This window comes from Branchiostoma lanceolatum, chromosome 18 (genome assembly GCF_035083965.1).
Source record: "Branchiostoma lanceolatum isolate klBraLanc5 chromosome 18, klBraLanc5.hap2, whole genome shotgun sequence".
NCBI classification, from domain to species: Eukaryota; Metazoa; Chordata; class Leptocardii; order Amphioxiformes; family Branchiostomatidae; genus Branchiostoma; species Branchiostoma lanceolatum.
The window spans coordinates 8527325-8553999 of NC_089739.1; the positions used below are offsets into that span (position 1 = coordinate 8527325).

The window sequence follows — 26675 nt, forward strand, 5'->3', positions numbered from 1 at the left end:
GTGGCTAATTTCTTCACGCAAAAAGAGCTGATAAATATTAATATAACTCTTCACCTGTTTTACCCAAAAGTTGGCTCTTGAAGTGGTTCATATATTTGTGACGTAACATTCAACAAACACTGGTCTGACCCTTCTCGAAGTTCCGGTAAGTGCTCAGAGTTCAAAATATCTCGCTGGAAACGATGGCGTCCAATGCGATGAGCGAAATTACCGAGGAATTCCTCGTCTGCCAGGTCTGTTTGGAGGACTTCAAGCAGCCTAAGATGCTGCCGTGTCTTCACACCTTCTGCCAGCCGTGTTTAGAGAGGCTCCTGGCCACAGAGCCGGTAGGGAAACTAGACTGTCCGACATGCCGACAGGAAGTGCCCCTCCCCCAAAACGGCGCCCAGGGGCTGAAGTCTAACTACCTCGTTGGTAAACTACACAACATTTTACAAAAACAGCCGAAAGGGAAAGGGTTAACGTCACATCCACCAGAGAACGGGGTCACATGCACAGCTTGTGAGGCTGGTGACTCGGCTCAGTTCTACTGTGTGGAGTGTACCGACTACCTGTGTCAGAAGTGTAACGACGCGCACAGCCGACTCAGAGCAACTCGATCCCACAACGTCAGAACAGTGGCGGAGCTGAAATTGGGAGGACTGCCAATCAAGCTTCAAGCAAGGAAGACTTCTAAATGCGTGGCTCACAATGAACTGCACAAGTTCTACTGCGATACCTGTCACTGGGTCATCTGTTTACACTGTGTGGTAACGGCGCACAAAGATCACCAGTATGTGGAAGTAGAGAAGGTAGCAGAGAGGGAGAGGGCAGAGCTGTCGAGAGTGCAAGCCGCAGCAGACCTGCACGAGAAGTGGATTGAAAAGCTACGGTCGGTGGAGGAAGAGTGGTCTTCACAGGTACAGCGTGCAGAAGAGCAGATAGAAGAACAGGAAAGGACCATTATTGAAACCGTCAAAAAGGTGAAAAATAACAGGATCAGCCAGCTTCATGCCATGCATGCTACTAGGAAGAAACAGACGGAAGCCGCCATTGAGGCAGCTGAGATGGACCTGGCCTCAGCCAAGAGCTGTATCCAGTTCACCGGCAACGTGTTGGACTACGGGAGCCCAGCGGAGTTCATGTCGGTGGCCGGCCGGACGGAGCAAAGTGCAGACAAGAAGATCGCAGAGAAGGCTGAAATGACCAAAGGTTTTATGAACTTAACCTTTGACTCTCAGGCTAGGGATGTTGAGGAGAAATTGTTAAAATTGATGGTAATAAAGCAACAAGCAGTACCGATGCCAAATGCGCTAATGCTAGCTCGACCGAAAGTTGCAAGTGCCTACAGACAATTAAAAGCTATTGACAACCATGGCGGGAAGAGTGGACATGGCAGAGACAATCTGCAGCTGCAATCGCTTGTTGTCATCGCAGAGGGAGACATTGCAGTGGCTGACAACGGAAACCTGCAGTTTTTTGGCAGAGATGGCTCTTTCAAGATTGAGAGGAGGGTCAGGCTGGGTTGGAGGCCATGTTGTTTGGGCGTCTTGGCAACTGGTGAGCTGTTGGTGACAGGAGACGGACACAAGATTCACGTACTGGACAAACAGGGGAGAGGACGTATCATCCAGGTGACAGGAGTTGCAGAGGAACTGCAACATATGACCACAGACGGCATTGCTGTTGACGGTATGGGGCGTATTGTCGTTAATATCGGGTACCAAGTCTTTGTGCTCAATTCAAATGGTGACACTTTGCTTAAGTTCGGTGAAAAAGGTAATGATTATGGTCGTCAGCAGGGTTTGAGGTTCCCCGTCCGCATTGCAGTCAACAGCAACAACCAAATCATCATCTGCAGCAGAAACAGCATGAAGATATTCGACCCCACCGGTCATCACCTCTTCTCGGTCGGGGCACGTGGCTCGGGACCTGGTCAGCTGGACGACCCCCAAAGTGTCACAACGGACAATGATGACAACATCATCGTGGCCGACATGGGGGCTGGATCCCAGAACAGAGACAATCGTGCTTACCCTTTCAGTCCGGGCGGAACGTCTAGGGCTGGATCCCAGAGCAGTAACTGTCGTGTTTCCCTGTTCAGTCGGGACGGTACGTTTATCAGGGACGTGCTGACAAAGAAGGAACACGGACTAGAATCTCCAAGTGGCCTGGTACTGTCTCATGACGGACATCTAGTCGTTTCTGAAGGCAATTCTCTTAAGATTTTCGTCCCCAATTAAGAATGGCAGCAAAGTCTCAAATTCTTCGAGTGGTATATAACAACTTATGGACTGTTGTAGGTTTATCCTTTGTTCAAAAGAAAAGAAAGGATGAAAAGAGGAATATGATGATCCTTAGTTCTAGAAGCTGTAAACAGATGTTAACACCTTGTCATGCAAGACATATAAGGTTGCCTTCTAGTTTACATAACACACATGTGAAACTTCATCACTAAAAATGTAGAGTCATCTGACAATGTACAAAATGTACATACAAGTACAAGCCTTGGACTTAATGTTGATAAGGAAAGTCACAGAGTGATTCTCTGACCTCAATATACTGGACAAAATAATGAAATCATTCAGAGAGGTTACCTAGATGAGGTAAGATTGGACAGTACATGTATGTATTCAATTCAGGAATTACAGTTCATCTGATTGGTCTCTTGAATTTGTCCACTTGGTACAATGACAGAGGGTATTTGCTAATGAAAACCTGAAACTTTTGATCAAACATGAATACGGAATATAAAAAAAAGTCCTAGTAAGAAATGTTGGAAGATGTCTTCTCAAGCTCTTTTAACAAACCAAAGACAATAGAATTCAAGTTCAACAAGAAGCTGCCTTCAAACTGTAATGTCTACAACATGAATACTGTAAACCAGCATCTACATGTATTGACCAGTCTTTTACTGTAAATTTGCGCATTTGGCGTGTACTTTAATCCTTGGTACAATGGGAAAGGAAGATTTTGTGGTGTTTTAAATTCGCAGTAGAAACAATTCTATACTAGAAATACAAAACATAGTCATGGCGTCATGATTCCACAATAAGACGTCACCACGAAAATAAAACCACTGCGAAAATGTCAAGATTTTTAATATCTAACACACAAATTCTTGCCTGTTCTGCTTTTTGCAGAGTTTTCCTAAAAAAAGGTGAATACTGGAAAACAACAGTTTCCTTATGCAAACAGTCATTTTCAACTGTAAAAAGGATTTGGTGTGTAACTGAAATGTAGTTGTACCAAAACATCCCAAAGTATTATCTTCCCTGGTCCAATTTCTTCTGCAAATTGTGGCACATTTGGTACTAAAATGATTTGATGTGTGACTGAAATGTAGTACCACAACTTCCCAATGTATTATCTTCGTTGCTTTTTGATGACTGGAATATCTGCGGCACTGGCGGCCATTGCGGCCCTTCTCGCAGAAGTTCTTGTAGGCGTGTCGGACCCTGAGCTCGACCCATAACCGTTCACGGTGGAAGGAGAGTCACGATTGTTTGAGCGTAGTCGCTTTGGTGGCGACTCGTTCTCGTACGGTGGCGGCGGCTGACTGCGTACATTGTTGGGGGTTCTGGTCCTTCTTTCGGTGGAGGTTGGCGGACTGCCAAAATTTGTGGGTTTCAGTCCTGTGGAAAAAACGAGAAAAAATTAGTTTCCGATTATGGTCCTGGGAAAATTATGGTAGGTAGAAAGGAATTCTCTTTAAGATTTGGCCATCAACATAACAGGGTGTCAACATAAAGGGGACCAAGGTTTAGTGACTTTTTCTATTGTAACAGAAATGAGAACATTCTATGTTTACATCATTCATATGTCAAATCAGACTTTTAGACCCATTGCCGACCCAAAACAGGGACAGGTTTTTGCTAGGGTTAGTCGTGTAACCGGAAACACAATGGTTTTTGTAGGCCTTACCCAGTCTTTTCTCGATGTCCCTGAACTGTTCCTGGGCTCTCTAGGATTTAAGCATGATGGAACAAAACAAAAAGGGGCAGGATACGGCTGTGTGGCGTTTATATATCGGTTGCAGCCAGATATGCAAAGACTATGTGTAACAGACCGTTTGGTGTAATATAACGAGCTGCTGCCACGCCGCGTGCCTGCGAAGCTGGTGTATTACGCCTAATGGCAGTTGTACCGGCTATACAGATACAGATAATTACAGCTACAGAGCAAACTGCACCTCATCATCATCACTAGCATCATCATCACTAGCATGACCATCATTATCCTCATATCTATGTAATAGCACATATAATCTACCCAGTCTTTTCTCAATGTCCCTGAACTGTTCCTGGGCCTCCTGTAGCTCCCGTCTCTGCTGCTGTTTCTCCGGAAGCTCCTCTGCCTCCAGCTGGAAGTTCAGATCATCTTCCGCATTTATTCTCTTGATCATGGCTTCTCTGTACTTCTCTAGTGTGTCTACAGATGAAAAAAAAAACACCCAAAATTAATGAAGCTCTATCAATATCTGATTCATTTATCATTAAAGATTCTTCTTCTACTTTATTCGCATGTAATTCCTTTTAAAATAATTGTCACAAGAAACTACAGTTCCCTTTATAAAATCTATCTGTAATGTATTTGGCAAGACAAGCTTTCAATATCCAATACCTCTTTCAATACCTCTTAAAATTCTTAATTGCTCTGATATGTCTTATATACTATTCACTGTACATACAATTAAACAAATTGGGATCATCAATTAATTTAGACACAACAATCATGTCATGAAGGTTACATGTAGGTAAGACTATAATGTAATCATAAATTGAGGCATGCCAACATGATTACACAAAATGCTGACATCACGAGCATTATGCACAAAAAATTCTGACATCATACCTATCTGTGTACACAAGGCATGATATGCCAGGGGGAGGGGGGTACCAAAATGTCTCCCTTCATTTTAGTCTATCACTTGTTGACAAGCAATATCAACAAAAATAATGACATCACAAACATCTATGCACAAAAAATGCTGACATCATACCTATCTGTGTACACAAGGCGTGATATGTTGAGGGGAGGGGGGCACCAAAGATGGCTCCCTTCATTTTAGACTATCATTTGCTTACTAGTAAATCAACAAAAATGATGACAACACAACACATGTGAACAAACAATGCTGACATCATACCTATCTGTGTACACAAGGCGTGATATGCCAAGGGGAGGGGGGCACCAAAAATGGCTCCCTTCATCTTTTCCACAGGAATGGCCTTGTTCTGCACTCCCCCAAACTTCCCGTTACTCCTGATCCTGTCTCCTGATCTGGTCAGGAGGGTTGGACAGTGGGTGATCTTTACTACCTGCAACATGCGAGGGAAAAGGAAACTTAAGAACATGTGCTACGGTTCCTTAGCTATCTCTTCGAAGCAAGAGAAAGTTTTTGGTGCTTACAAACAAATTTTACAATGAAGAACAGATGAGGAACTTTAGTTTTTAAGATTCTTAAAAGATTGTTAAGTAAGAAATGTAGGGAATAGTTATTCAACAACCACAAGTACATGAAAACTGGACTCATGGCTGAAGGACAAGAACATGCATGGAGGGATTTCTTCAATACACAAGGCACATTCAATATTCTACATCAATATTAAAGTCCTTTGATTTTTGAGTCATAGGAAATGAAAATCACCTCTTGTCTGTAGGCATTGGCATCATCTAGTGTGTCCAGAATAACTGTTTCTCCTAGCAGCATACCAAACACTGGAAGACAGAAAAGGCAGTGTTAACACAGTCAAGCTATACATGCATACCGGTAGTATGTCACTGTCAGTCACCAAAGCTGAGATGCTTTTGTACTATAGTTTGATGAAGTTTCCATCTATTTGTCATAGCATGTACACATGTACCAGATAACATTTAATACTTTGCCTAAAACAGACCAAAAGTACAAAATGGCAAGATAACTCTCAGGCATGAACTTAATCCATGAAGATTTTGTACTGATTTATTTTGTTGAAAGCTTGGTGATTTAGTGTTCATTGGTATTGTTGTCTGACACTGTATCACTTCTGTAAGAAAACATATACCTACAAAATCACCACTGCTACCACAAACTACTCTAAGAAGGATAAAAAATTGACAAAAGTTTATCCAAGTCCTAACCATACCCAGTTTGCAGTTGTCGGGGTCCTGCGGGAAGATGAGCATGTCTCGTGCATAGACTGGGTTTCCTTTTGTCACAAAGTTGGACCTGTTTCCTCTCAGGTGGGGGAGTGGTCTGCAACACACAAGTCTCAAGTTTACAATTTCTTAGAAGATAATTGGTTTAACTGTTCTCTACATTCCCTACTATCAAACTTCAAAGTTAAAAACTTCACTGGTAAATTACCAACATATAAAAATGCAGTCAAACCTGTACAAGGGACCACCTCTACATAAGGACAACCTGGCCATTGTGGCCACCTCTTAGTGGCCCTTAAGATTATTTTCCCATTGACACAAGCTTTAGGAATCCTGTTTTCAACAATTTCTTAATTCTAGTGGTCACTATACACAGGTTTTCCTTCCAATGTATGATACTCCAAAGTCTTAACACCCCTTCAACTTCATGTTGTTGCATCTACCTTTCATACTTCTAACTTAAACCTAGACCACACCATTACATCTAGAGGGGTGACCAACCTGTTCCAGTCTGGGAGGTTTCGTCTGTAGATGGAGTCTAGCGGCAGGACTTGCTGACGACCATGCGACCCCGTGTAAACCTGCTTGGCCTTGGCGGTGGTTACCGTGACGACACAGTCCATGTCGCTAGCCATGTGCCAGGATAACACGCGCGCGATGTCGTCATCTTCAACCAGAGCAAGGTGGCCGATCTGTAGAGATCACATAGTTTACTAGAAATAAAATCATCTTAAAGGCCTATATCTAATAAAATGAAAAAGAAAAGCCTACTCTACCTGTGTGCCTAACTTCAGGTTATTTAGCCCCAAAATGACAGAGATGAATCAATTTGAACATTTTACAAGAGAAGAAGAAAAAAACATAAGGAAAAACAATATATTTGTTTGTCATCTTCTACCAGGGCAAGGTGGCTGATCTGAGGTGGGGAGGGTGAAGTTAATACATCCAGAAAGTCTTTTGTTTGTTTGTTTTGCATAAATGGTAAACAGCCTTTAGGCATAACACACCAGATTTGTACAGTAGGTACAAGCTACGTTAGACCAGACCGTGAGGTTTGATCCACTCACACCAGGATAGACCCCTCCTCTTTCTGATAAGCACGGTGGGATTTTTAATGTGCTCGAGGAGTGGCTGTCCTCAAACACAGGACCTCTGCCTTGGCGTCTGAGAGTACATGTACATCTTGATCTTCTACGGAAGGACTTCTGCCACCACAAAAATGGAATTGTAAGAAATATTTCTCTCACCTTCCCCATGATTTCCTGGTCCCCTTTTGGTGCAGGGTTGAGTCCACACTGTCTGCGGGGGCTGTTCAGGGTCTCGTCTCTCTCCTGCATCCGGATACCCAGCAGTTCATCTACCTTCTCGATCTGTCAACAAAGAAACAGAGAAAACCTCTTTTCATTAAAATCACAGTAAATAACAGATTGGTGGAGGATCATAAATGATGGAAACCTTGTGTAGAACATCATACTGCCCAAACGGCTGACTAGCCATGGGACTGATGATGTGAGTGTGAAATATCAGACCATCATTTCAGAAAAAGTAGTGTGAGGAACAAGTTGATAGGCCAGTTTTGCAAGAAAAAAACACACATAAATTACTACAAAAAAGTACTACTAGTGACCTTTGAAGGGATATCACAGCGGCAGAATCTAGGCTTAAGGTTTGTACAAAATTTAAAATCCCGCCCCCCCCCAAACAAATTATCATAAACATATAATCTTGCGTAAAGTTGACTTACAGACTCCAAACAGGACGCCGGTACTGCCTGGTTCCTCAGCTCCATTCTAAGCGACTGTTCAGACTGCTTGGCCTCATGGACAGATACTGTGGATAGAAACAAACAGAAAAAAGCTCATTATTATGTATATCTGCCCTTTGGTATGACACACCATCTTTACAGGCTTGCGATGGCAGCTTATCATATCACACTGTACGACAACATGGTGAAAAATCACACAACACTGGCATTTGTGGAAGGTACATGTATTATGAATGATTGAGTCTTGTTATTCACTTGGATGTATTTCAATATTTGAATAAAACATGCCACAAAAACTGTTTTCGAGAGTAACAATCTATGCCTTTTATTCTGTATCTGTATAGCCGATATAACCGCCCTACGATGTAACACACCAGCTTCACATGTATACGGCAGCAGCTTGTTACATTACACTGAATGACCTATCACTCCTAAGCTTTGCATGCATCATTAATGGTATAAAGTTCCTTACTTTTCATCTCACTGATGAGCTGCTGTGTGGTGTCGAAGAGTTGTTTGTAGGTGCGGATGGTCTGCAGCAGGGCGTCTTTCTCACGGGTCAGGTTTGCCATCTCTTCCTGCTTACGTACATCTGTGTGGGGGGAAACAAAATAAAATTAAGTTCAGATTCAAAACTTACTAAAACGAAGTGTGTGGCCACTATCAGAAATGATTTTGAACATTAAAGGAGCAGGTTAACCAACCAGCTCCAAGGACAGACACTAGTGTTAACCAATCAGTACCAGAGACAGACACTAGCGTTGACCAATCAGCACTAAGGACAGTGAAAAGTACTGCAGACTAACTTCTTGCTGATTACCTCAAACTGTTTTTAGTATGACATTTGATCAAAATCCACCTTGCAAATATATCATGTACTTGTACTTGTTTTGCATGTACATTCAATACTATCAATCACATTCAAAATATTACTGGTTCTGTCTCTAGTTTTTCCTGTTATTTTCAGAACTGGGAAGACTTAAAAATCAATTGCAGGAGAGATGTCGAGCCTTCCTGACATATTCAAATGCAACAGCCCTACTAGATACCGAGGTAACCTACTGTTATAGAACATGAAGGAGAGGTTGAAGGCAGGAATGGGGTTGGTTCTGGACAGCTGGAGGCTCTTGGGGCGGCACTGCAGGAAGTACTGCTGCCCATCTCTGCCTGGGGAGTTCTGCTGCATCGTCACATTCTGCAATAAACAAAAGAACACTTTTTCTAGCAAATACAGCATGTTTCAGTAAGCACTGAAGCAGGGAGAGAAAGAGAATCCATAAGTGTCCAGAGTATTCGATCAGCACAAAGGACAATGTATTTGAACAAGTGAACAAAAAAGTGCTCAGTCTGAGACAAAAAGAGAGAGAGATAGAGAGGGAGAGAGAGAGAGAGAGAGAGAGAGAGAGAGAGAGAGAGAGAGAGAGAGAGAGAGAGAGAGGGGGGGGGGAAGAGAGAATCCAGTAGTGTCCAGGAGTATTCGATCAGTACCAAGGGCAGTGTATATGAACAAGTGAACAAAATAGTGCTCAGTCTCAGGCAAAAAGAAAGTGAGAGAAAGAGAGAGGGAAAGAGACCAACTTGTGTCCGGGAGTGTTCAATCAGCACCAAGGACAGTATATATGAACTAGTGAACAAGATAGTGCTTAGTCTACTCTCAGTGCACAGAGAGAGAGAGACAGAGAGGGAGAGAGAGAGAGAGAGAAAGAGAGAGAGAGAAAGGAAGAGGAGGGAGAGAGAAAGAGAGAAAGGAAGAGGAGGGAGAGAAAGAGTTACCTGTACAAGTGCGACACCCCTGACCAGCTCCACAGTCATCTCCTTGGTCCCCCCCACCATCTGTGGAACCTCCTCCTCCTGTGTTTTCTCTCCAGTCACCTTCACTACTACTTCTCCATTCACATGTTCACCTGCAGGGTTATCATATTGGTCCTGCAGAGAAAAACAACAAACAAAGAAACAAATGTAAAAGAGGCCAGCTTTGGGTTTAAAAAGCAATGCTGCTTAAAAGCATATATTGTAGAATTTTGGCACCGCAACTGCAAGTAACTTTAATTCATAAATCTCAATGTTTTTGGGCACTTGGTTAACTTAATATATTTTTAACATATTTGCATCATTTTTCACATTTCCAGCATTGGTTAATGATGTGAAAGCAAGCCATGGGAAGTTACACCAATCAGCACCAAGGACAGACACTACAGTTAACCAATCGGTAGCAACAACCGGCACTGGTATTAACCAATCAGCACCAAGGACAGGCACTGGTGTTAACCAATCAGCACCAAGGACAGCTACTGGTAAATAAACTATTTAGCACCAAGAACAGACACTAGTGTTAACCAATCACCCACAATTACAAGACACTGCTCTTTACCAATCAGCACCAAGGACAGTGAAAACAATTTACCAAAAACACAATCCCCCAATAATAAGAAGGTGATAAAAAACACAGACAAATGTCTACTTATAGAAACCTGTCATTAGACACCATCCCACCTTTAGGATGAGTTTGAGCTGCCTGACGAGAGTCCTGCTGGCTGACCGTGCTGTGTTGGACACAGTAGGGGTGCCTGGAGCCGCCTCAGGGGCCAGCTTTACTGGAGCACCCGGCTGGACATTGATGGCAATCTGGGGGGAAAAAGAAGAGTTTTATAGAGGCAACTACAGTGATACAAGGAGCACTGAAGATCATTAAGTGTTAGAAAGTCCACCAAAGACTGTGCAAGTATATAGCCTCATCACTTACTACATACATTGTAGTCTCTTGTTGGGTCTATTGTCTTTTACAATTGTTGAGCAATAAAGCTATTTTATCATATCCACATAGGATCTAAAGTGCATACGTAACTGAACATTTGGTAATTTGTAATTCATTCACCAACCATTTGAACTTAAAAGGCTGTTCCTGTGATTTTGAATGGCCTGAAATTTCTATTTTGTGCCTTTTCAGTCACGATGTCTGTATCATATGTCTATGGCCACTATGCAAATGATTTGAAAAGTACTGAATCATCATCAAAGTATTTGAGACATAAAAATGCATTCGAGTGCAGAGTTACTGAACATTTACATATTTGAATACCATATCAAGGACTTACTAGGTTGCTGTATATAATGTCCTGTCTGGACACGTTGTACTGGAACATTATGTTGTGGATACCAGACTTTTCTGGTACTCTCCTATCCCTGCAAACACACGAGAAGAAGTATGGTTAAAGTTACAAAATGGTCCCCAATAGTGTTGATACAGATTACAACTTACAATACATTGGACATTGAAGCAAATTTTACTACAAAACAAAACAGTGGTTTCTGTTAATTCAGAGAGACACTATTGAAATAAATCTAGTGAGCAATATGTTGGATATTGAAGCAAAGATTTTCCACAAAACACCAATAATGTAGTTCTTGTCTGTCTAGTTTTGAAGTTAGAATTCTAAAAGTGAAGACATCAGAGGACAAACCTGAAGTAAAAGTGCCCTTTCTTGTCTGATTCTTTTATAGGATCGGGATCAAACACAAAGGCCTGGAAAAAATGCAATTCAGATAACATTAAACATAGTAAACAGTCAGTGGAAAGCAATCAGTCTTGTAGCTTGTAATGAACGTAACATGCTTTTTTTGTTCATTATATTCCCTCTACATTTGATAATTTCTAATCTAAAAAATAAACAAAAACAATTAAATGACAATTATGAGTACATTTACAAACATAACGAAACAAACATATGTCACAAACAAACAGAATGCTACCTACACATAAGTTAAGGTGATACGTCCTGGTAGAACATTACATAATACAAAATAAATCAAGCAACTGGATAAATTCTCTAAAAAGTTAGATGTTTTAGATAGCATCCGCTTTCACTAGTAACTGAAATAGTGAATGCTATCTGAAACTCATAAGAGCATTTATTCAGTTGCTCGATTTATGTTATATTGTGTAATGTTACCTCTAACTATCTACCTACCACAGGAGGCGGTCTCTTCAGCAGTTGTGGGCCGTCCTGTTTCCACACTTTCATCCTCACATTACTGATGGGCACTTCTGTTATCACACTGTCGTCTTCTGCACAGATGCTCACTACAAACTCTGTAAGAACAGATAAACACACATTACTGATGGGCACTTCTGTTATCACACTGTCGTCTTCTGCACAGATGCTCACTACAAACTCTGTAAGAACAGATAAACACACATTATTGATGGGCACTTCTGTTATCACACTGTCGTCTTCTGCACAGATGCTCACTACAAACTCTGTAAGAACAGATGAACACACATTATTGATGGGCACTTCTGTTATCACACTGTCGTCTTCTGCACAGATACTCACTACAAACTCTGTAAGAACAGATAAACACACATTACTGATGGGGACTTCTGTTATCACACTGTCGTCCTCTGCACAGATGCTCACTACAAACTCTGTAAGAACAGATAAACACACATTACTGATGGGCACTTCTGTTATCACACTGTCGTCTTCTGCACAGATACTCACTACAAACTCTGTAAGAACAGGTAAACACACATTACTGATGGGGACTTCTGTTATCACACTGTCGTCCTCTGCACAGATGCTCACTACAAACTCTGTAAGAACAGGTAAACACACATTACTGATGGGGACTTCTGTTATCACACTGTCGTCCTCTGCACAGATGCTCACTACAAACTCTGTAAGAACAGATAAACACACATTACTGATGGGGACTTCTGTTATCACACTGTCGTCCTCTGCACAGATGCTCACTACAAACTCTGTAAGAACAGATAAACACACATTACTGATGGGGACTTCTGTTATCACACTGTCGTCCTCTGCACAGATGCTCACTACAAACTCTGTAAGAACAGATAAACACACATTACTGATGGGCACTTCTGTTATCACTCTGTCGTCCTCTGCACAGATGCTCACTACAAACTCTGTAAGGACAGATAAACACACATTACTGATGGGCACTTCTGTTATCACACTGTCGTCATCTGCACAGATGCTCACTACAAACTCTGTAAGAACAGATAAACACACATTACTGATGGGGACTTCTGTTATCACACTGTCGTCTTCTGCACAGATACTCACTACAAACTCTGGGAACAGTACAAAACTAGTCAGAAACATATAGCAACTACCAAAAGGCTATACACACCATACAGGCATAAGGTAGGAACCCTCAGCCATTTACTTAAGAAAGGTTACCTCTTTTCAAGCATATGACTGTTAAGAGAATGATTTAAGATGATAGCTTTACATGAATTTTGCAGGTTTGTGGATTACTGTTTTTAGAGATGCCCAATTCAAACATCTTCAGATCTATTCTTTCACTTTCTATTCTATCACATCAAACAATGCATACAACAATTGCATGAAATAAAGGAGTTCTTGTGAAAATCTGCATGTGATACAATGTAAGCATTGAGTAACTTAAAGAAGAAATGCACAAACCAGACCAACTTTGGAATCTCCATAAGTCATGTATTACTATCCAAGATTTTAGGAACTGAGTGCAAGTCAGTTGCATATTCAACGACTATTGGCTTTAACTATAATATTCATGATAAATAACAATGAATACCTGTTAGCTTGTCCCCAGCAATGTAGACAGCGTTCCTGTTATATTCCACATTCACAGCAACTGGTTTGGTGGGATCAGGTACTATCATTACTGTCAGCGTTGGTCCTTCTATCGTCTTCTTTCCTATCTGGGCTTTTGGTCTGAACTCATAGTCACCTCTGCGCAAAAAAGAACATTTCATGTTGGGTCTTAGGTTTTAATCATTGTAACTCTCAATCCTCTATAACTTGCCAGTAAATGGTTAACAGCTAACTAGAAAGCTTGCTAAACTATTTAATCCTGCAATATTTTTTAGCTACTCTTCTTTCCATTAAACAAGATTTCTTACAAAAAACACCATCACCACTGACTGTCCATCCCCTGAGCTTTTGAAATAGATTAGACATCAGAAAGTTCTAAAAGTGCATTCTTTTTTTTTACAGTATTTCTATACTACATTTTCACAACCACTTTGCACTTGTCTATGTCATACATGTACAATTTTACAAGAACCTACTTTTTCCCTGAGGCCGCCATGATGCCAAAGTTGGCTCGACCGCTGGCATCAGTCTTCACACTCTGGGGTGCTGGGGTCAGCTGGAAGGGGAAAATACATGTTAGGAAGGAAAATGTCTGAACATTTGTACAATTAAATGCTAAACTTGCTCACTAATTGTCTTGATGCACCAGTGCATATTTGGTGAGTAAAGAAAAAGATGAAAAGATTAAAAGTATCTAATTCTTTTAATCGGTAAAACGTTGATTAATTTTTGCCTCAGACAATCTGTGTAAAAGTTGGTGAAGCTTGACAACAAAGGTAGATGCCTGTATATTCTGCCTTTTATTTGGGAAGTCCTTGTTTTACTGCAATACAACCTTCTGTATGAAGAATTTTGGAACAAAACTCATATATAGAATGGGACAACACGCTACTACTAGAAGGAAATGTGGCTATACAAATGTATAACAAAACTGACCTCCAGTCCTTTGTCCTTGTCCAGTTGAACTGCGACCCCCGACTCTTGTGATGGGTTCCCGGCAGCATCAATCAGCTGAACCACCAGCGGTTTGTCAAACTGGGTCCCATTGTACACCATCAACGGCTGAAACAAAGGACACAGGATGGTTTTATATGCTTCAACATGGACTTCATATTTGTAGGTTTTCTTGTCTATAGGGCCCAAAACAATGGGCTTGTAGTACATAATGTATGTCAGATTTACCTTGATTACCAGATTTAACTTGTAGTAAACGACATTGTTCACTTGAATTTTGAGGAAGACTGCAGTAGGACAGTCAAACATCCAACTTGTTGAGTTGGAACAAAGTTTTAGCACTGTACAACATTTCATTCTTTCTCAACTTTTCAGACTATACTTCAAGAACTGACTGAAGAATGTACCCAAACAAGATCCTTTGAAAGCTAAAATGGCAAGAGATTGGGGAATAGTTTCTGTAGTTTTGATATACATCTGATGTTCCACCTACCCCATCATCTGGCCAGTCTATGAGGTCCATCCCGGCAGGCGGGCCCGGCACCAACACCAGCCGCACAAACTCCTGCAGGTCCTGCCACGTCACGCACAGCTCCTTCGTACCTAGGGGGCCTTTACTGTGGAACCTGATGTTATTCAGCACAAAGTGATCTGATTTCTAGAAAGAGAGAAAGAAAGAAAACTTCGAAACTCGTCTTGTAACATAACAAGGTTTTCATTGTTGGTTCTTCCTGTTTGTTTACCAAGCAACAGCTATTTCCAACCTAGGGGGCCTTCACTGTGGAACCTAATGTTTTTGAGCACAAAGTGATCTGATTTCTAGAAAAAAAGAGGAAAAAAAATGAATCCTGTTGTAGTAACAACAAGGTCTCCATTTTTTACACCAATCAGCACCAAGGGCAGACACCAGTGTAGTCAAATCAGCACCAAGGACAGATGCTGGTGCTATCCAATCAGAACCAAGGGAAGACAATAAAAGAAAAAAAAGGGAACATACATCTGCTGTTACTTTCATCAAGCTGTTGTTTACCTTGTAGTATCTAGGACATATAGGTCAGCAAGTTTCCTCTTTTTTCTGTAGCAGGGTATATTTTTACAGGGAGGGGTTGCTAGCATTGCAAAAAACAGGTGTAGCCCAAACCGAGATGCCCTTGAGGCACCTCCTCTAACACGGGACCCCTATCTTATGTCCCTTCCGAAAGACGGGTGCAGCCCAAACCGAGATGCCCTTTCCATCAAGGCAATACCTTAAAAGTAGCTAATCTGTATTTTCAACTTAACAGTGTTTCTTTATTGTAGGTGAACATGATAGGCTACCGAAATTAGAAGGAATTCAAAATGAAGTTCCTACCTCCCCCAGTGCCCTACTGCAAGCAGATGTGTCCAGACCCTCAGCCTCAACATTCAGGAACTTCAAACCTCCCTGGGTTAGCTGGCAATACGTATGAAACACATTAGCAGACATATTGTTAATCCAAACAAAACCTTTAGATGCACAGTACTGTAGACACACTAAGTTATAATGATAAGGGATGCACAATGAAGAATCTGTGGGAACAAGATCCTTATTCTTATTGATAAGTGCGGCAGGTTCTTTAAGTTGTTCGAAGTGTGGCTCTCCTAAAAAACATGACCTCTATGTTACGTATCATCTGACAGGATGTTCTTAAACGAAGCTAGGTACTCACTTTCACCTGAGTTTAGAGAGAAATAGGTGTAAAGTGTCCTTTGTAGGGATTTTAATCTAACCCAGGTCCTTGAGATTCCATGTCAACAACCCTCATACCTTGGTGGGGTTGCCATGTGTATCCACCACAGCGATGTGGATGTCTCCCTGCAGCTTCTCCCCATACCTGACCATCTGTTCACCTGTACAGCTGCACCTCAGATGGGTCGCCTCACCTGCCTGAGGTCTAAATACAGGGGAGACAAAATATAGCATTGTAACAAGTACAGAAACAAACACCCAATCTGTAAATCTTAAACCTTTTGTAGTGATTTTATTTCTGTGTTTTTCTGGGTAATCTCTCAATTATGAATCCAAAACACCATTGATATGCCCCCTTGTATTAATACTGTACTAAAAATTGTTTCAGCCGCAAATTTAAAACACTGCTAAACCCTCCTATTGCAAAATAAAACAACCTCAAAAGTAAATGCATTAAATTTAACTGTAGACGGTTTGATTGCATCCACCTCAATGCTTTGGCTTTTGTAGTTTTTTCACATTCATCAAAGACAACATTTCACAAAAATAAAAACAGAAGTTTCAACAGTTCACAATTACTCTGAATCCCCCCCCCCTAAACCTGTGTTTGAACATTTCTGAGGATAGGAGCACGGAAAGTTAGTTTAAGCTGTTTTTGTTTTAAAAATCCTTCTAAAGTTACAGCAAATAATGTTGTATATTTTTCAGCTGTACCTTATAGTGAAGCCCAGTTCAATAGGGTAGTGGTCATGGAGGGTGACTTGACAGTATTTGGTCTCTGCGACGGAAAGAGGAACCTTAATAGCGGGAAGGTTCCCCTTAAGGAGCTCCTTAGTATTCAATCTTGGTGTCCAGTTCACCTGAAGAATAAAAACATGGAAATGATGATAACAAGTACCAAATGGAAGAATTCTCACTAACTTTTGTAGCCTTCTCATAATGTATTTTATACTCTCCCCTACTTTCTTGAGTAACCAATACAAATTTGATGTACCATATCAGGGATCTCCCCAGAAATTTTTAGGGCAGTGGTGCTCCCAATTGTAACAGAGGGCGCAAAGCGCCCGAAAGTCGTGCGTAGCGCGACAAGGAGGGGGGGAGAGGTTTGGAGAGGGGGGGGATTCCCCCCCTTTCCAAATTAGAAGCTATTGCATTTTGGCCATCTTGATTGCAATTTGAGGCCTTTTCCTGGAACTTGAGCTGTAAATCTTACAGAATAAAGAGACGGAAAATTTTTTGCATTTTGCCTTTATAAATTGCAATTGGAAGCTTTCTCCTGCAACTTAGGCTGTGAATGTTACAAATTAAGATAGGATCAGAAGATCAATCCCAAATTGTTTTAAATTATTATTGAAATTAGGTTATTTAAAAAATTGTTTAAAAAATAATGAAAAAAAATTAATGACTATTCCTAAAATTATGTAATGAATTTGAAATAAGAATTAGAAATTTATGCCAGTAGAAAATTATTCATAAGTATAGAGCACTTTCAATAAAAACCATTAAAAAAAAAATTAATAGGTTTTGCTATCTATTTAGTAAAATGCCCCGCCAAACCTCGTCCAATTCCGCCTGGTTTGGAAGGATATACCAGGAAAATTAACAGAATGTTGCCATCAGAAAGTGCTTGCAATTTTTCAAATTTCAATAATGTTACAATTGTCACAAAACTGCTCCAATAATATCGTCACAAAATGCGATCCATGCCGAAACTGTGTTAGGGGATTTCCCGCCATGTGATCACGTGATATCTTGCATCAACCAATCAGAGCACATGTTTTCATGACGCGGACCAATCAGCGCTTAGATTTATGCATATCAATGGATAAACAAAGATGGCCGCCAGTCGGCGATTGCCGCTAGCGAGCTATTTTGATGTCAAATCCCGGCGTAAAATATGACTTGTCTACGCTACCAAAGCAGGTTTTCACGGGAAAACAATTAAAGGAATAGATTCTCCGCCGAATACGGCCACAAATGACAGCAAATCGCGGCAAATCACAACGTAGGGGCTGAAATGCTCGGCCAAAAATCTTGTTTTTGCTGGCTTTCTTGTCCTGAAAAAACAGGTTTTTAATGAGATCAATGCATGTCAAAGGCAGCGATATTCATAACAATAACAAGAAACAAAGGAGAGTGATTAACCCCTGGTAGACGGCGTCCCCACGCCCGTAAGTACAATACAAAGCCAAAATTGTGTGACTGTGTTTCGATAATTATTTTCCTATTTCTCGGCAAAGTATGTGTGTAGCGGTCGGGAGTTACTAGTCGGGAGTATCGACGCCGCTCCAATAATTTTTTCACTATTTTTTTATCTACAAAAATACAAAGAAAAGACCCTAAATTTGAAAATTTTGGGAGAGGCGCTAAGAATTTTGGGAGAGGCGCAGCGCCCTTGCACCATTGCGCAGGGAGACCCCTGCATATCAACAGAATCTCTACATAGTTAACACTAGAAACAACAGAACATGTACCTTGATTTTGGCGGCCATGGATTCTGTGATTGGTAGAACTCTTGAAGCCTCATCAAATACTGTGAAAGCTGGAATCATTGAAAAGTTTTAAATCTAATGTAAATCCAAAAGATATCATAAAAACCTTTAACAACACTTAATCTTATTATAAAATAGCAGACAATTTCAGCTTACAGTAGACTAAAAGTACTGATACCAAAATGGCAAATCCTGCAACTTCCAAACTTTACACAACATTGCGATAAGGGCATTCAGTCACGTTTTCATTAAAAAAACTGGATGTTGTGAAACTTACTCAGACCATCGAGAGTTTCCCCTGCAGTACACGTCACGTTTGCTTGGTGTCTCACTTGTACTGTTGTCTCAGGGTCCATGTATGAGAGTTCTAGAGTGGACGCACGCGTGCTGGGGGTTACCACGACCTTCTTCTCTATAGCAGGAATGCCTTTAAAACTCTGGAAAATTACAGACATGAATTGTAAAATTCAAATATATAGTTTTCTGAATGTAAATTCCAGTATATACCAGATGTCAATATTTTTGTGCCAATTTGTATGTGTTTGTAAATATGTTTTGTTGTTGTTTTTATGTTAAAGTTCTGCTTAGCCCCGTGGGGCAAAAATTTACATTGATTGACTGATTCATTCCTTTATTCATTAATTTATTCATTCCTTCATTCCTTGATTCATTCATTCAATATACGAAAACTCAGAACAGCAAAAGCCATTTGATGTCAACACAACATGTGCAACATATATACATTGTAACAGAACAGCGTGTGCAGAAAAACTAACAATAATACTTACCGGACATGATATGATGGCCCTGAGCGACTGTTCCTTCTTCATGTTCCTGACCTGTATGACATCACCAGTCAGCACACCTCTGCCTGTGTTACTGCAGTCTACACTGTAGATAGGCAGGCCTGAGCAACCTGTGAACTACATGTAGCAGAAACAAGCTGTGTTAGAGTTGTCATCTCTTCATGTTCCTGACCTGCAACTGTATGACATCACCAGTCAGCACACCCCTGCCTGTGTTACTGCAGTCTACACTGTAGGTGGGCAGGCCTGAGCAACCTGTGAACTACATGCAGCAGAAACAAACTGGGTTAGAGTTGTCACTTGTGTCTTTGACATTATGATTTTCTTTTGGTGGCAACTGGCCAATGTGTTTAACTGTGAGCAATATTACATGTAGGGCTTGAGACAGGCAACCTGTGAACTACATGTTTTTTTGGTGGCAACAGGACACTTATGGATTTCATTTCCAAGTTTTTATATAGTTCTCTCTTTTGTATGGTAGTGTCAGTTTAAGGAACAAGTGATCAGAAATGGGACCTAAATATGGAAACTTTTCAATCAAACTTTCTTAGTTCTGCTGTAAGTATTTGGTTGTGGACAAGCAACAAGACTACAATATGGATATTGGAAGTCTGGGTTCAAATCCCCCAATGCAATCTTGTGCCATTGGGAAAAAGGCACTTTACGCGACTTTCCTCACTCCACCCAAGTGTAAAATGTGTGTGGGTCACGACACCAGCAATAGCTGCCTGTGTCTCACTTGTATTGCATTGTTGCAATTCTAATAAGATAAAATCAAAATCAAATACTCAACAGACTAAGGGCACTATATGCACATAAGTTACATATACCTTGCATGTGACATCTAGTTTAGGTTGAGTTGAGATGTTGCCAGCCTTGTCTCTGACTTCCACATCGAAGCTCAACTCCTTCCCATTCTCTACCTGCAGGCTGTCATCACCAGGCTTCACATGCAAGGAGCTAGGGGGTCCTGCATGAGGTAAACCAGACAACACTAGGGTTATTCTGTATGGAAAGAAATCCAGGAAGAAATTATTGGTCTGCAGAAGGGAAATATGAAATAAACTTAACTGATAGGAACTGTTGTACTTTTACATTAAAATTGAAAATTGCTATATAGCCACATTATTTTACCAGGACGTACAATGCAATGTTATGTGTAATGTCAGATCTCACCTGGTAAAAGTCGTATTTTGAGCACCTGAGTATCCTCCTCTAACCCTGGTAGGGTGACCTTCAAGTTGAAGTTCTGCATCAAAACACAGAATAGTATTGAGAACAAAATCAACAAATGCATCCCGCAACAGTTTACTGCATTTCCTACAGCTAACTAGATACAGTGTAACTTGTCGGAAAAAGCTATGCGACATTACAATGATTCACATAAATCTTTTTGAGTATCTGACATATTGCATGATGAACATTTAAGCCTAATGTAACGCCACTGCTAGGACTGTTATGCTGTTGAAATTGTTTATGTATTAGTGAGACGTAACTTGGTGCCTATTTTTAATCTGTCCATGCAAGATATTTTAAATTCGTAATGTAATAGTTAACATCTTAAATAGTGACTTTTATCAATAATGAGCTCTTGTAAATAATGACGCATTTAACGTACAAATTTCTGTCACATGCAAAGTCATTCATTAATAAAACTGAACTGAACTGAACTGAACTACCTTGCCCTGGTGCGACCCCACATCTCCTAGTGCTGTGACTCTTTTGATGATCAGTGTTGTCCCTTTAGTTTCTGTTCCCTCATATGTCAGGTCCAGACCACTGTCGAAACAAAATAAAAACTTGGTCAATTGCAAACAGTTACATGTAACAATTGTTGTTCAAGACGTTTGAAGAAAAGGTAAAATAAAATAAGATCATGCATTCTTTGAAGGGGACTTTAAGCCTTCATTCCCATCTATGGCATCAAACCTCAGCATTAGAAAAATACACAAAACACCCGCTTTGACCCGGAATTTACTTGTCTAATAATGTGAAAAATGTTGATATGATCTTCCAAACCAGCTGCTCTCCAAACTGACAAAACACCCTTCTAATTATATGTGGTTGAAAAGAATTAAGTCCCTACTTGGGCACCCTTATAATGCTAAATTTATTTACCTTAAATTTTCAAAATCTCCTACTGAGGAAGGGGCAAGACCAACTTTCCCCTAGATTGGTCGCTTTGCTACATCACGATTATTTTAACTCTTAAATAGAATCCTGGCTACCTTTATGAAGGTTAGACATCAAGGTACAGTACTACAATATTTGAGTACATTATTTCAATCTCTACAACCGGGTAAGATTTGGAGATTAGTTCTGGATGTTTCGAGTGACATCCATCACTCTTCTTCACCGTCAGTAGAATGAACTGACAGAATCGTGGCTAGAACCCTATGTTTGACTGACCTTGCTTCTAAGACAGGTTGAAGTTTGTTAGTCGCGGAGGTGGGGTGCCCAAACTCGTCCTGTAACTCCAGGGGGATCTGGAAGGGCTGTCCCACCTGGAACGGGGGGTCCATCAGACCTACGGTGAACTTGTCAGGTGCTGCCTCTGTTTAAAGAAAATGTCAAAATCAATTAAACAATACATAGAGTCACAAATTGATATTGAATTCAGCTTATCACAATCAAAACTGCTGTAACAGTAGTGCTTGCACAACATATATTCACATTATAAGGTGTGGGCAGGACTTTAACTTGAAAAAGAAGGATTATGAAACCAAGAACTACATTGAACGACCTGTATGTCATACCTAACATTTGCACTTCTTTAGCTGCAAGCATTGTTTAAAACTACATGTATCTCTACCATACAATACTTGGTGGTAACGAATTCCACTCTATGATAGTTCTAGGGATGTAAGGAAGGAACTAATAAGAACAGTGTTGTAGCCATACCTGTTACAGTGAACTTGATGTTGAGTGAGGGGAGTTCCTTGCCAGCAAAGACGGTGTTGTCACTCTCGTTCATCACGACCTGGAGCCTTAAGGTGTGTTTCCCCAGGTTCTTAACAATCTCTGAAGGAACACAAATGATACAATGTTATCATTTTATATACCAGGATTTACCTCAATGGAGTTGAATAGCAAATCAAGTACCAAGTACATTATGACAATTGACATGTGACAACCCCTGCATGGAAAATATATTAAAGAATGTCTAGGCGTTAGAAATTCCTCCAATGATTGTATAGCCCATTCTCATCCAGACCTATACTATACACGTCTCTTGTATTAGGTAGATTAGCCTTATGGAACTGTTGTTATGTACCAGTAGATGCTAACTGTTGAAAAACGGATACTGATGTCATGCACTACTTCTTTCCTATCGTAAAATGTGCTGATTTTAGCATCAACTTACTCCTTGCAAGTATTTCGAACCTGGGCAAAGTTTCCCAATGTCTTCCAAGAAGACGTGAAAGAACAAAAATGAAGAATTTATTGTGTGATATACCATGTTCTGTAAGTTCAGTCCTTTGTAAAACGTTCCTGGGACCACATAGATTTAATAATGAGGACAGCTTTTTTGGAGGCCCAACTTTTATTTCATTCACATGCTCGCATCAACTTTGCAGTGCCCATAGGATGTCATCCATATTATCAAATCAGTATGACCTTTTGGAGAATGTGAGCTAGACAGGCATCCAAGGAGGCTGGTGTCTGTCCACAGAGATATATGCATAGACAACACTACAAACAAGATAACTAGGTTAAGTATTTGTTAGTCTGTGTAACACAGTCTCCCACTGTCCAGGCTTCTATGGAGCATCCTCCTAGAACAGATCATTCACCCCGCAAAGTGCATTTTGCACCTCTAAGTCAAGAAACTGGAGATCTAGATTCTCTGTCACTATGGAAACCAGTCGTCATTCACAGCTTCCAAAACCGTGGTAACAGACAGTTCGCTGTCTGACTATAATTGGTGCATGTTAATATACATAGTCATAAATCAACAGGATTAAGATGTTCTGAATTCTCCTGACCATCAAGCGTGTAGGGGCTGACCAGTGGGTGGGTCGCAAGAAGCGGAATCTAGTTAGGCCTAGGGAAAAAATGTTGTGCTTCCGGTTACCTTACCAACCGTAGCAAAACCCTGCTGACCCTAGCCTTTTTTGGGTCGACTGCTAGCAAATTTGTGATCTGACTTCTGAGTGATGAAAATTGTCAGAAGTCTTGCAAATTTTCTTACAGACTTCCTGCATTTCACTCTGTCAACAGATTAAGGTTCCAAACAGTTAAAGTAAGTCATACATGTAGTACAGTACTATATACATTGTACTTCTTTGTTTAATTTATGAAATTCAATGATTGGTTTTGTCTATCTGACAGTTACAGTTACTGTAATGGTGTTGAAAATACCAGTATCCTGATGGGTTTTAGTTTCATCCTTGGACTGTATTTGTTTGTTGTAGATCATTTCGGCCAAAATGAATTTAAAAAAAGAGAGAGGGAATCCCTACCTACATGTGTATACCGACCTTCCTCTGACAAAATGTATCTGCATACTGACCCATTTTCCTGAACCAATACGGCCATCTTCCTCCGTGCTGGCTGATGTGGGAAACAATGATGGAGTCCCCACTGGGAGCTGGGGAACAAGAAATAAAACTTCAGTCAAAAAAAAACTACATGTCCGTCAAGTGTACATGGAACAAGAAATAAGCCTTTAGTAAAAAAAAACCTCTTTTCATCACTGATGTCTGCTGTGTATCAATATTCAATGTTATCAATGACTTTCAATACAAAGTTCTTGGAAGGAATTTGGACATCCTTATCAATTACTTAACCAGTCCTTCTCCCTGCTGCCTAACTATATGTAACCAATAGGGCATTGGGTGCCAAACAGCTACTTCAGTGTGCTAAAGGTTAATCCGAAGGAACTGAAGTATATTTAGGGCTTGTCTCCATGTCACTTGTACATGTGTGCGTTTGCCAGAGAAAGTTTCAGTGATTCCAAACAGTTTTGTTTGAACCTTTGTTTATTCATGAGAAGCTCCGTTTGGCCTGCATATCCAGAGATATATATTTGATCCATTCACACTGGGATAGACCCCTACTCTTATAGATAAGTGTGGTGGGTTCTTTTACGTGCTCGAGGTGTGGCTCTCCTCAAACATGGGACCTCAAAGTTGATGAATGGAAGCAGCAAATAAGGGCATTGAGAAGTCACCCCTATAATCCAGTGTTAAGTGTTATTTGTCTGCTAATGACTGCTAATACATCACTAAATAGACTTGTAAAAGTGATCAGAAACTTTTGACTGCATTCCCGGTAAACTGCCTGATGGCATAACACACCAGGTTTGTAATGAACAAGCTGCATATCCGGACAGATTTATTTGACCCATACACACTGGGAAGTACCCCTACTCATTGATAAGTGTGGTGGGTTCTTTTACGTGCTCGAGGCATGGCTCTCCTCAAACACGGGACCTCCAAGGTTAGGAATAGAAGCCTATGAGCAAATAAGGGCATTGAAAGGTCACCCCGGCCTATAATCCGGTGTTAAGTGTTATTTGCTAATGACTGCTAATACATCACTAAATAGATGTGTAAATGTGATCAGGCACTTGGCATGTAAACATTGTAAGGCCTTGATAGTAATAGCACATTAACTATTTACTGGTAGCCTTGGACGATCACCTCCAAATTAATAACTAAGGACATTCCAATTTATTTACTTGCTTCTTGGACATCTTAGATTGAAGCAAGAGACCAAGATAAGAAAAGAACGCTGGGAAAAATCCTGTTTGCACCATTTACACAAAAACTTGTCCCTAAGGTTTTGTTTTCACGTCGGTCTTCCAGTTTGTATTATGATCATTTGTTTAAATTCTGAGAACAAAAAAACACAAAATGAATCAGCAATGTCTGAAAGGTGCAATGTGCCTTATTTATTCATGGGTTCAGCATGTACATTATTGTATTTACATGACAGGGTTGCCCAACAGGAGAAAGCTATTTCTAAGGGCTAAACAAGGTGCCTTGCCCTAAAGTGGCAAAACTTTGTAAAGGACCAAAATATTCAGGGTCAAAATACTGGTAGGAGGCCCCAAAAATCACAAAAGTTCACAAACTGACATTTTGTAAATAAAATGCATCATATGCCTAAACAACAGCGCAATATGTCAACACTGGTCCTGCAATGCCTTTAATTGAATTAAACTAACAGTTGCTTTTTTAGGGAAGTGATGCATCATTCTGGTGCAGCTTCTCTCTGCACGACTTCCATTCATGCTGAATTAGCAAATTTGAATGGGGGACAAACAACTACAGAAATATCCCAGGGCCTAAATTTTCTTCTTCTGTTGCTGAGTGATATGTACTTTCATGTAACAGAATTGGTTTAAGGATTTCATATCACTATTATAATTTAGTATAAATGTATCAGAAACATGATAAAACTTCTACTAGTTCTAGCTCATAGTTTTTGTATTTCAAATGGTGCATTAATCAATGCGTGAAATGTTTGTGGTGGTTTGATTTTTGCAGTGACCCGTCATTACACTGTTGTGTGTTTTACTCCACTGCTACTGTACTACAGATTTAAAAAGCAAAGTACTTGAAACACTGCAAAAACACCTTTCCCTTCCTTATGATAAATTAAAAGGTGAAACTTAGTCCCTCAAAAATAAATGAACAGTATTAGTAGATGATTGAGATTCATGAATCTGTTGTGTCATGGTAACCGGATCATGGTACCTGTACCTAAGCAAGAACCAAGATCGGTGACAAATTGATTTTGTTTTGTAGTCAGCTGCTTTGCAAGGCTTTCATATCATACAAAATTTGGAGTTAGGCTGTGAACAGTAATAGTTCACAGCCTAAGTTAGGCTGTGAACAGTAATAATCATAATATTTCCATTGCAAAGGCGGTATATTTTCTGAACAGTTCAACCAATTTGGAGCAAGGCGTATCACAACACCTCTCTGGAACAGTTCATATCAATGCTTGATGGTCGACACAAAAGTTTAAATGGAGGGAGACAACTTACAGGGTGACACTATTGACGTTTTCTGACACGAAAAATGTGCGACGTCAAGTCATGCACAGTGCTGTGCACATGTGTGTAGACTAAGGCCAATCTGACGCGATTATATGGATGACATCTGTGTGTGTGCATCAATTTTCATCTGTTTCAAAAAAGAAGTTTGTGACCAAACTGTAAATCATACAAAGAAGCTGCAAAAGGAGCAAATGTATGCCATGAATTGCAAAAAGGGA

General features: G+C 40.5%; 2 protein-coding genes across 2 annotated transcripts in view; one reads left to right on the forward strand and one right to left on the reverse strand.

Moving 5' to 3' along the window:
- Positions 1-182: 182 nt before the first annotated feature.
- Positions 183-2272, forward strand: LOC136424691 (tripartite motif-containing protein 2-like). The gene has a single exon (XM_066413316.1). The coding sequence runs from the start codon at positions 183-185 to the stop codon at positions 2220-2222; it is 2040 nt and encodes a 679-aa protein (XP_066269413.1). The 3' UTR covers positions 2223-2272.
- Positions 2273-2604: 332 nt separating this feature from the next.
- The window catches only part of LOC136424692 (structural maintenance of chromosomes flexible hinge domain-containing protein 1-like), a 42921-nt gene continuing 18850 nt past the window's right edge, over positions 2605-26675 (reverse strand). Inside the window, exons 18-49 of the mRNA XM_066413317.1 lie at positions 23962-24039; positions 22350-22469; positions 21858-22002; positions 21128-21227; positions 20625-20697; positions 20279-20418; positions 19609-19710; positions 19431-19565; positions 18920-19079; positions 18625-18692; positions 16865-17010; positions 16229-16355; positions 15794-15874; positions 14936-15100; positions 14425-14550; positions 13965-14044; positions 13469-13626; positions 11854-12143; positions 11347-11408; positions 10981-11068; positions 10379-10510; positions 9659-9811; positions 8948-9080; positions 8358-8477; positions 7865-7950; positions 7368-7493; positions 6622-6812; positions 6108-6217; positions 5630-5700; positions 5129-5300; positions 4252-4410; positions 2605-3614 (exon numbers count right to left, since the gene is read on the reverse strand). Coding sequence (XP_066269414.1) covers positions 3346-3614; positions 4252-4410; positions 5129-5300; positions 5630-5700; positions 6108-6217; positions 6622-6812; positions 7368-7493; positions 7865-7950; positions 8358-8477; positions 8948-9080; positions 9659-9811; positions 10379-10510; positions 10981-11068; positions 11347-11408; positions 11854-12143; positions 13469-13626; positions 13965-14044; positions 14425-14550; positions 14936-15100; positions 15794-15874; positions 16229-16355; positions 16865-17010; positions 18625-18692; positions 18920-19079; positions 19431-19565; positions 19609-19710; positions 20279-20418; positions 20625-20697; positions 21128-21227; positions 21858-22002; positions 22350-22469; positions 23962-24039 — 4166 coding nt within the window. The 3' untranslated portion in view covers positions 2605-3345. The remainder of the gene's footprint in view (positions 3615-4251; positions 4411-5128; positions 5301-5629; positions 5701-6107; positions 6218-6621; positions 6813-7367; positions 7494-7864; positions 7951-8357; positions 8478-8947; positions 9081-9658; positions 9812-10378; positions 10511-10980; positions 11069-11346; positions 11409-11853; positions 12144-13468; positions 13627-13964; positions 14045-14424; positions 14551-14935; positions 15101-15793; positions 15875-16228; positions 16356-16864; positions 17011-18624; positions 18693-18919; positions 19080-19430; positions 19566-19608; positions 19711-20278; positions 20419-20624; positions 20698-21127; positions 21228-21857; positions 22003-22349; positions 22470-23961; positions 24040-26675) is intronic.

Excerpts from the sequence above, each read along its gene's own strand:
- LOC136424691 (XM_066413316.1), top strand. The coding sequence starts at position 183 with ATGGCGTCCAATGCGATGAGCGAAATTACCGAGGAATTCCTCGTCTGC.